This window comes from Glycine soja, chromosome 6 (genome assembly GCF_004193775.1).
Source record: "Glycine soja cultivar W05 chromosome 6, ASM419377v2, whole genome shotgun sequence".
Taxonomy (NCBI): domain Eukaryota; kingdom Viridiplantae; phylum Streptophyta; class Magnoliopsida; order Fabales; family Fabaceae; genus Glycine; species Glycine soja.
In genome coordinates, this window is record NC_041007.1 from 43838313 (window position 1) to 43849278 (window position 10966).

The 10966-nt window shown below is 40.7% G+C and overlaps 1 protein-coding gene across 1 annotated transcript; it reads right to left on the reverse strand.

Moving 5' to 3' along the window:
- Positions 1–9004: 9004 nt before the first annotated feature.
- Positions 9005–10620, reverse strand: LOC114414224 (zingipain-2-like). Its single transcript, XM_028378528.1, has 2 exons — positions 10115–10620; positions 9005–9719 (listed from the first exon to the last, which is right to left on the reverse strand). Exons 1-2 carry the CDS (start codon positions 10557–10559, stop codon positions 9136–9138), a joined length of 1029 nt encoding a protein of 342 aa, XP_028234329.1. The 5' UTR covers positions 10560–10620; the 3' UTR covers positions 9005–9135.
- Between the last annotated feature and the right edge of the window lie 346 nt (positions 10621–10966).

A 10966-nucleotide genomic window follows, 5' to 3' on the forward strand; every position in this document is an offset into this window, starting at 1 on the left:
TTCTCACCCCAACCTGTGCCCCATGAATTCTTCACTATCCCATAGTTAGTTTCATTAGTTGTGCCATAACCAATTGCAGTAACACCATGGTCTAGGTCAGTTCCACATTCTCCTGTGTAAATCCCACCCGAATAAAACATGAAATGTCCATTATTTGCATCAATGGAAACTGACACAGGTTGCTTAGCCACAACTTTCTGGAGTGCCTCCTCACTATAGGAAGGAACTTTCTCATACCGCTTAATTTGAGCCACTCGGGAAGCTATTATGGTTGTGTTACTAGTCCCATCAACTCCCTTATAGTGAATCTTATATGTATAACTAAGATATGCTTATTCCATAAACTATGCATGTGTCACAAGGAAAGATTGAACATATTCTCTCTATTGACACATGTGACTATCAATTTGTGTTCTGTAAACAGGGTAACCAAGTGGTTTCAAAATTATCTATCCTTGAAATACACTATGGAATTGCGTTTCTGTTGCATAATAGGGAGTGCAAAAACTATGCACAACGGAAAACTATGATTCTGTTGAGACTTTGGCAAGTGCACCAAATCGCTCTCAAGTAGTATAACTCGGAAGTCCGAGTATCGTTTCCGCAGGGACTTTATTGCTCTTTATTAAATACTTCTCAATTTGTAAGTATGAGTAAAGATAATAAAGACAGAAATAAGGGTGGTTACTAAATCAAATAGTTTAAAAGGAAAACGTCCCTTAGTTGCCCCTCAGATTTAAAATTCAAAATTCAAAATCTTACCTAGGCGCTTAGCATGGGTCTTCGTGCAGCCCACTTGGGTTTTGCTATTGGTACCCCTTCTTTTGCTAACTTCACCTGTTGGGCTTTTTTTTTTTTTGAAAAATAAAGGCACTACATTTTTACAATAAATGTTGGGTTGCCTCCCAACCAGCGCTTAATTTATTGTCTTTAGCTAGACAGTAAGCTTTCTCAAGGATCATTCAAATAGATGATGGTCGTCAATCGCTCTAGTTGTCCTCCGTTATACGGCTTTAAGCGCTGGCCATTGACGATCCATTTCTTCTCGAAGCTCCCTTCTCTAGGGTCCACCAATTCCACTGCTCCATGAGGTCTAACTTCTTTTATGATAAACGGCCCTGACCACTTGGACTTCAGCTTACTTGGGAACAGCCTTAGCCTTGAGTTAAAGAGCAATACCTACTGCCCTGGCTGGAATTCTCTCCTCTACAACTTCTTATCATGATATGGCTTCATTTTTTCCTTGTAAATCTTGGACGATTCATAGGCATTCAGTCTCATCTCCTCTAACTCCTGAAGCTGTAATTTCCTCTTTTCCCCGCATGCGTTGTTGTCAAAGTTAAGCTACCGGAGAGCCCAATATGCTTTGTGCTCCAGCTCCACTGGTAAATGGCATGACTTTCCATACACTAGCTGAAATGGAGATAAGCTGATGCGGGTCTTGAACGCTGTCCTATAGGCCCAGAGAGTATCATCGAGCTTCAAGGCCCAATCCTTTTTGGATGATGCAACTGTCTTCTCCAGGATTCGCTTGAGCTCCCTGTTAGAGATTTCTGCTTGGCCATTCATCTGAGGATGATAAGGTGTGGCCACCTTATGTCGGACATTATAGTGCTCCAGGACTTTCTTCAACTTGTTGTTGCAGAAGTTCGTTCCTCCATCGCTAATCAAGGCTCGTGGGACTCCGAAGCGGGAGAAAATGTTCTTCTTTAGAAACTTGATTACTACCCTGGCATCGTCCTTCGGCGTAGCTATAGCCTCCACCCACTTGGAGACATAATCCACTGCTACCAAGATGTAAATATTTCCATATGACGAAGGCAGGGGTCCCATGAAGTCTATGCCCCAACAGTCAAAGATTTCCACTTCCATGATGTTCTGCAAAGGCATCTCATTTCTTCGCGATATCCCCCCTGTTCTCTGGCATCTATCACAACAACGCACAAACTCGTAAGCATCTTTAAAAAGAGAGGGCCAGAAAAAACCTGATTGTAGCACTTTTGTTGTTGTTCTGTCCCCGCTGTGATGTCCGCCGTATGATGAATTGTGACAGTGCCAAAGAATGCTCCGTGCTTCTTCCTTTGTGACACATCTTCTCAATACATTATCTACTCCTGCTTTGAACAAATGGGGGTCATCCCACACATAGAAGCGTGCATCTTGTAGAAATTTCTTCCTCTGACTCCAAGTATACTCCTCTGGAATGACTCCCGTGGCTTTGTAGTTTGCCATGTCCGCAAACCACGGTCTGGTGGTAACCTGCAAAAGAAACTCATAAGGAAATTCATCTCTTACCTCTGGCTCTTCCTTGGTGACTTCTTCATTCTTTAACCGAGATAAGTGATCGGCTACCACATTCTCAGATCCTCTCTTATCCTTGATGGCGATGTCAAACTCTTGCAATAAGAGGACCCATCTAATCAACCTTGGCTTCGAGTCTGTTTTGGCGAGCAGGTGCTTGATGGCAGCATGATCTGTGAAAATGGTGACCTTCGATCCTATCAAGTATGACCTGAACTTCTCCAAGGCAAAAACAACAGCTAGCATTTCCTTTTTCGTGGTGGCATAATTCAACTGTGCTTCATTCAGAACCCTGCTAGCATAATAGATGGCATGAAAGACCTTGTCGTGTCTCTTTCCTAGAACTGCTCCTATGGCATAATCACTGGCATCGCACATTAGCTCAAAGTCTTTATTCCAGTCTGGTGCAATCATCATAGGTGCAGTAGTGAGCTTGTCCTTCAGTGTCTGAAATGCTGCTGAACATTCTTCATCAAACTTGAAGGCCACATCTTTATTCAACAGGTTGCTTAGGGGTCTGGCAATCTTCGAGAAATCTTTGATGAACCTCCTGTAGAATCCTGCATGCCCTAAGAAACTTCTGACACCCTTAATATTCAATGGTGGTGGCAGCTTCTCTATGACATCTATCTTTGCCTGGTTAACCTCAATCCCTCTAGCTGAGATCTTGTGGCCCAGGACTATGCCCTCTCGGACCATGAAATGACACTTCTCCCAGTTCAGCACTAAATTAGTCTTTACGCACCTCTGAAGTACCATCTCTAGGTTCCTCAAACAACTGTCAAATGAGGATCCAAAAACCGAGAAGTCATCCATAAATACCTCGATGCTTTTCTCCACCATGTCTGAAAAAATGGCCAGCATGCACCTCTGAAATGTGGCTGGTGCATTACATAACCCGAATGGCATCCTTCTGTAAGCAAAGACGCCAAACGGGCATGTGAAGGTCGTCTTCTCTTGGTCTCTAGGGTCCACTGCAATCTGATTATATCCCGAGTATCCATCCAAGAAACAATAATACGCCTGCCCTGCAAGTCTCTCCAGCATCTGATCCATGAAAGGTAGAGGGAAGTGGTCCTTTCGGGTGGCCTCATTCAGCTTGCGATAATCAATGCACATTCGCCAGCCAGTGACAGTTCTTGTTGGTATCAAGTCATTCTTTTCATTCCGTACCACTGTCATTCCACCTTTCTTGGGAACCACCTGTACTGGGCTTACCCAAGCGCTATCAGAGATGGGATATATGAGCCCAACCTCCAAGAGCTTGAGTACCTCCTTTCTGACCTCTTCCTTCATTGTTGGATTTAGCCGTCTCTGGGGTTGCCGGACTGGCTTGTAATCCTCTTCCATCATTATTCTGTGCATGCAATAAGCAGGGCTAATTCCCTTGAGATCCGATATATGCCATCCAATAGCTTCCCTGTGTTTCTTGAGGATATCTACTAACCTGTTTTCCTCCTCTGTCGTAAGTGCATTGCTGATTACTACAGGCTTATCTTCCTCCAAGAACACATACTTTAGATGATCGGGCAATATCTTCAACTCTACCTTCTTCTTCTCGGACGAAACTTTCTCTTCTAGCGTCTCAAACTTGGCTTCTCCCTCAGGAATAGTGTCTTGTCGATCCAAGTCTTCCAAGCAAGCCTTTAGATCTTTCCCCTCTTCACTGGCTAGACAGTCCAAAGCATTTACCATTGCTTTCTCCAGTGAAGACTGTGGTGTCTCGAGAATACTGACATCTTCCTTATCAATCTCTTCTACTCTAAAACACTTCCAACCTTCCTGTGGATACTTTATTGCTTTGAAGAGGTCGAAGGTGATCTTCTGATTGTCAATACTCAACTCCAAGTTCCTATTCCCCATATCCACCACACAGTTGGCAGTCAGCATGAATGGTCTGCCTAAGATGAGGGGAATGTCTGTGTCTTCTTCGATATCCATTATGACAAAGTCCACCGGAAAAGTAAAGTGGCGTACCTTGACTAGGACATCTTCTACTACCCCATACGGCCTTGTAATCGAGCGGTCTGCTAGCTGAAGCGTCATCTTGGTAGGATCTATCTTCAGATTCCCAATTCTTTTACACATTGACAAGGGCATCGGATTGATACTTGTTCCTAAGTCAATGAGGGCCTTGTTCACCGTCTCTTTCCCTATGGTGCACGGGATGGTAACACTTCCGGGGTTCTTAAACTTCTTGGGTAGCTTCCTCTGTATTATAGCGCTGCAGTTACCCCCTACCACAATGTTCTCATTGTCAATGTACTTCCCCTTCTTGGTGAGGATGTCCTTCATAAATTTGGAGTAAAGGGGCATCTGCTGTAAGGCTTCCCCAAATGGCATAGTGATCTCCAGCCCTTTGAATATTTCCAAGAAACGCTTGAAGTAGCGTTCCTTGTTCTTCTTGGTGGGTACCACAGGATATAGGAGATCTTGTGGTAGGGCTGGTGGTTCTTCTTTCCTGGCTTCCCGCGCTTTCTGGCTGTTGGTTGTAGGTGGTGATACCACCTTCTCCTCTTCTTCTATCCTTTCTTCTGGTGTCTCTGTCCTGTCTTCCTCTGACCGGTCTTCTTCTTCAACCTTACCTTCCTCCTGTGCTTTCTTCTGCCCTCGAGTCAGCACGGCCTTGCATTCTTCCTTTGGGTTCTTCTCCGTGTTAGCCCCGAAAGTTCTAGTGGGCCATTCGGCTTTGTCTTGTGCCAATTGGCCCATTTGAACTTCTAGATTTCGAATGGATGCATCCATGCTCTTTTGATGGGATCGTGTTTCCTGGATGAATTACAGCAACAGTTCTTCTATATTGGTGGGCTTTTCTTGCTGATTGGGGCCCTGGCTTGGATGCTGGTATGGAGGTTGGTATGGTTGTTGATTCCTCTGCTCCTTGTACTGGTTTCCCTGATTCCTCCACCCTGAACCTTGCGTGAAGTTTCTTACTTGATTGAATCTCGGTGGTCCGTGATTGAATCATGCTCCCCCTTAGTGGAATTCAGATGAGTTCCCCTAGTTGTAACCCTGGAATCTGCGATTTGGTATGCCCATATAGTTTACTTCTCGAGAAGTATCCTGTTGGCTTACACATTGTCCAGGCTCATGGGTTCCTCCACATGTGGGACATCCTTCTACCTGCAAAAGAGAAGAATGGGAAGAACTTACCGCTTGTAATTGTTGAGGTAATTTGCTGAGGGTTTAGGTAAGGGCTTCGATCTGCCTCGTCAACAGCTTGTTTTGTGCCAATGTCGCATCCTGCGTGCCAAGTTCCAAAAGGCTTCTTTTTGTGGGCACATAGCTACGATCACGAAGGATTGCTTGATCACTAGCCGCCATGTTCTCGATGAGCTCCATTGCTTCTTCTGGAGTCTTCAGTTTGATTTATCCCCCTGCGGATGCGTCTAGTAGCTGTTTCGATTGAGGTCGCAAGTCATCGATGAATATATTCAATTGTACCGGCTCGCTGTATCCGTGTGTCGGTGTCTTTCGTAACAGCCCGTGGAAACGGTCTAGTGCTTCGCTATGGGACTCATCCGGGAATTGATGGAAAGAAGAAATCTCCATTTTCCCTTCGACGGTCTTCGACTCTGGGAAGTACTTCTTTAAGAACTTTTCAACTACTTCTTCCCAGGTTCTTAAGTTGTTGCCTTTGAAAGAGTGCAACCATCGTTTTGCCTCTCCTGCTAGAGAAAAGGAGAAGAGGTTAAGGCGTACCGCATCTTCTGGGACTCCAGCGATTTTTACGGTGTTGCATATTTCTATGTACGAGGCAAGGTGAGCATATGGATCTTCACTTGGAAGACCATGGAAGAGGTTCCCTTGGATTAGCTGAATAAGGAAATACGGGTAGGAAATATTGGCGGCTTGCACCTCCGGTCTTGCAATGCTCGTGAAGAACTGAGGAGTGGCGGTATTGGAGAAGTCCTCTAGGGTAACTCTTCGTGCCGGTTCCCCGTCCATTTCAACATGATGTGGAGAAAGAGGAGGTGAGGTGTAACTGCTTCCTTCTATGTCTTGTTCCCTTCTTCTTCTTGCAGCGTTGTTACGCCGACAAGTAGCTTCAATTTCTAAGTTGATAGGGACAACGTCTCCAGATGCAGTCCTAAGTCGCATAAAAACACAAAGGCACTACCCGTGCAATTATGGAAGAAAGAAAGAAAGAATAGAAGTAAAGAGAAAATACTAATAGAATAAGCCAAGAAAAAAAGAGTTGGGCTTACAAACTGATATAGTATGGTAATTAAGTGCGAAAATAAAATCCCCGGCAACGGCGCCAAAAACTTGTTGAGACTTTGGCAAGTGCACCAAATCGCTCTCAAGTAGTATAACTCAGAAGTCCGAGTATCATTTCCGCAGGGACTTTATTGCACTTTATTAAATACTTCTCAATTTGTTTAAAAGGAAAGACAATAAATAAGGGTGGTTACTAAATCAAATAGTTTAAAAGGAAAGACAATTAATAAAGATGTCAAGACCGGACAAACCCAATTGGCCTACGATGCATGTAAATATGATATTCATTACCAATGCACTGGTATTAGTTCTACCCACATCTATTAATTACTTGCCCCTGATGCCTCACGTCGGCAAGCCTATTTTAACTACCTATCTCCCAAATGCCTTTGCGAAGATTCAATAATTAAAATGCATTAAGGTTAAGTTCTAGATGTTGCTTAAATGCATGGGCAGTGGGTTATCATTCTATGCCTAGCAATGGTAACCCAAGGATTCTTTTCCTAAGATGTTCTGTTAGGTGCTACCCTTTCCCAAGTGTATAACCCCTAAAACTAATGCATGCATTGAATCTTAAATACTTATTAGGAAATACCCTCTCCCGAGCGAATAAAACCCAAAAGAAATTTAAGAACGAATGCAAGATAACAAGAAAAGAATTAGAACAGAAAAACCTGTGAGAAATTCCCTTTGCATTGATAATTCTTGAAGCACACCGTACATCGTTGGCTTTTTAGGCCTGCCAGGCCCTAGCTAGGGGATTAGCCACTCATGGCCATTGAGGGCTTACAATTGGGGGTGAAAGAAAGAATGGAGATGATAAAAACAAAGAATAATAAGAGAGAAGGGAGAGCTCAGGCTTGGAGTGCTGAGAATAGTGCTCTGAGACGAGATGATGATTCCTTGGGACTGGCTCTCTATTTATAGTTGCTGAAGTGGGCTTTTGGGCATTCATAGTCGCGCTCAGCGCCACACCTCGCGCGCTCATCGTGCCTTGCAGGCTTAGCTTGTGCTTCTGTTGGATCGCGCGCTGGGCACCTAGCTGGGCTTAGCGCGCATAAGGGTTTCTGTTCCTTCGTGCTTAACGCCACACTTAGCGCCTGCATTTGGTTGCTCGCTTAGCGCCTGATGCGCGCTTAGCACCACTATTGGGCTGAGCCTGCTTCAAAATTTCTTCTTTCTCTTCATTTCTGTTGCCATTTTTGCTTAATGTAACTTCATTTTTCGTATCTGCAACCAGAAATTCAATTTAATTAATTTTTCAACTTTTAATTATAAATAACTGCTAAATAATTAATTTTAAGCCAAAATTTGACTATTTAACTACTATTAATTCACAATTATTTAGCAATTATCAGATTTTGTTGTGTGCTTTTTTTTTATAAAAAAAGGTATAAAATGAAATCATGTGTTCCATTGAGTATTTATATTTTGTTTCCAAAATACAAAATGTAAATGGGATTCAATTGTGTATCTTAACAAAGATCATAACAGAATCGTATTTCCATTGCATATTTAACAAGAGGTGAGGAGAAGGACTCAGGTAAGAGGAAGGGAGGAAGGAGGAAGGGTGGAGTGTTTGAACACATAGGTAAAATGATTTTTTTCCAAGAATTTTAAAGTTTTTGTAGGAACTTAGAACAATTATGATAGGGACCAATAGTAATACCGATGGATAATGATATAGTCTAGACTACTTGTGTCACACTTGAGCCCACTTGCATATGCACCTTATCTAGTGTGGGGGTAACTGCATCCACCAGATTTTTTTTATTTCTTAATGTATATAAAAACAAATTGTCCCTATAAAAAAATATAATTTTAACCCAAAATTCAAACAAACAGAAGGTATTCAATACAAAAACTACATACCAAGTCCAAACCATTTAGTCCAATTCTCATTATTGTTATAATAAAACACAAAAATATATACCACACACTATATAAAACACCCTGCTTCATGTAACATCCCAACAATAATCCAATAAAAATTTAGATAAAGATTGTCTAAATATATCTTTTAATAAATGAAAGGTAGATTAAATTTTTTTAACATATTAAATTGTTATATATATTTTTTTAAAAAAATATTAGTATAATAATATATTAGATTAGGTAAAAATAAAAAAAATTAGTTAAACAAATCACAAATGATATAATTTGTTGCCTCTGCCTTGATGCCTCATGCTGTATTACTATATATACTACTACTAATGTGTTCCAATATTTGAGCAATCAAACAAATATTTTAACTTGCTAATTCAATTAGATGCCACATATTGTCTCATTAGACTATTAGTAATGTGCTGTATTTGGAATGTATTTTTGTCCTTCATTGAAGAGTCACATTTGCATTACATGTACGAGGAAATGTCAGAAAATATCTCATTCAAATAAGAAATATTTGATTATCATCCTATAATTACATTAGTAATGTCATCTTATAAGGACAAAAAGGTATTTAAACTGACAAAAAAAGATATAGAGAGCAACGAGTGTTAAGTAGGTATTATTGTGTGAGTAGTAGTAGCAACACATGTACTCTAACTCACTTTGTTACACGTTTACAAGCTATAAAGAAAACATGAAATACGATTTGCATAATTGAACTCTTTAAGCTGTTGGATAAGATGAATCCAATGCAATTCCACATATACCGTGCTTAGCAGCTATACCTCGATGCATCCTTATGTATCCTTTCTCACCCCATTGTGTGCCCCATGAATTCTTCACTATCCAATAGTCAGTTCCATTTTCTGTGCCATAACCCACTGCAGTAACACCATGGTCTAGATCAGTTCCACATTCTCCATTGTAAATTCCACTGGAGTAAAACATGAATGTCGCATTAGTTGCATGAATGGAAACTGACACAGGTTGGTTGGCCACAGCTTTCTGGAGTGCTTCCTCACTATAGGAAGGAACTATCTCATACCCCTTAATCTGAGCCACTGGGGAGGCTGCTATGGTTGTGTTACAAGTTCCATCAACTCCCTTGTACGGGTAGTTAGTCTCACTAGTGATTCCACCGTTTTTAATAATGAATTCAAACCCATCTTCCATGAAACCTCCTTCACATCCATCATCCACACTATCACAATCCACTAACTCTTGCTCTGAAAGGGACACTAGGTTTCCTGTACTTATTTGGTGGATACCCTCAGTTGCAGCTATAGTTGAAAATGCCCAGCAACTCCCTATAATTTTTCAAACAAAACTAACTGATTAACCCATATATCTTTTCAAATTAAGGCACATGCAAAATAATAACAGTAAAGCTTAAATGTGGTTTTAGGCATTAAAAATTTGGATTTTTTTAAAACAATATATAACTATATGATCCTAGTAATAATTTCATATATTTGAAAAGTGACAATTAATAGTGTGCTTAAATTTCATACATAGTGAGAAATAATTAATTATGATTTCTTGGTAGAGCTAGTAAATAATGATTTCTATTTTTTCATGACCATGATTTTTTAGGCTATAATTGATTTTTTTGTGTTATCCAAACAAAAAGTAAAACGAGATGAAGGAAATAATGAAGAAGATGGAGCATAATGAAGTACTTATATGGTGTTATTTGTCTTACCACATTGATCACCTTGGTCTTTGATTGGAGTAACAGCTCCTTTTACCCTCCAGTCTATAGCTTCAGGAATATCGGTCACGTTTTCATACTTAAATCCATTTAACTTAAATGTTGTTGTGCTAAACTCGTAGGTCCTCTTCAATCCATTACGTGAATCCTTGAATTCCTCAAGTGTGAGATCAGCAAGGTGATTAACACCAAGCTTGTAAGGTTTGTTGCCAGCAGCATTGAATGATTCAATGAACTCCACATTGTCCTTGAATATCTGGAAACGTTTTTCCTTCTCTGCAGCATCCTTATACATTTTTCCATATTCTGCCATCCAATTTTCATGTCTTTCTCGCAAGGCTGTTTGATGCAGCTTGCGGGGCATCACTTGGGAAATCCCTACTGCAAGGAAAAGGAATAGGGCTAACATGTGTTGCTTTTGGCCAGTGAAAGCCATTTCTTAATTATCAGCAATGATCAGTTTTGTAAGAAAAGGCTTAGTTGGTATATTGTGTTAAAGAGAGAAATGTGAATTGTTATGCATTGAAATGAATGAATCTGGAGGTTTATATAGAGATCATAGTACCTTATGTTATGGAATTATTAACGTGAATAATTATGCTTGGTTGCTTAATTTCTGATTAATTCCTTGCCTTGTAAAATTTGCTTTTGATTTAGACATTTGTTAATTTGCGGTTGTTTTAGAAGCCAGATATTGGTTTGTTCATTGTTATTGTAACATTATTGCATCTCAGGTTGGATACAAGGCAGTTCTTGAAATCATCCAAGCCAACTGGCAACTACGTACAACAAAACAAAAAAGACTGATAGTAATGTTTTTTTTGCATTAATGCATTTTGACTT

Coding starts and splice junctions, on each gene's coding strand:
- LOC114414224 (XM_028378528.1), bottom strand. CDS start 10,559: ATGGCTTTCACTGGCCAAAAGCAACACATGTTAGCCCTATTCCTTTTC. Junction 9,720..10,114: donor AGACCAAGGTGATCAATGTG/GTAAGACAAATA, acceptor GAAAAATTATAG/GGAGTTGCTGGGCATTTTCA.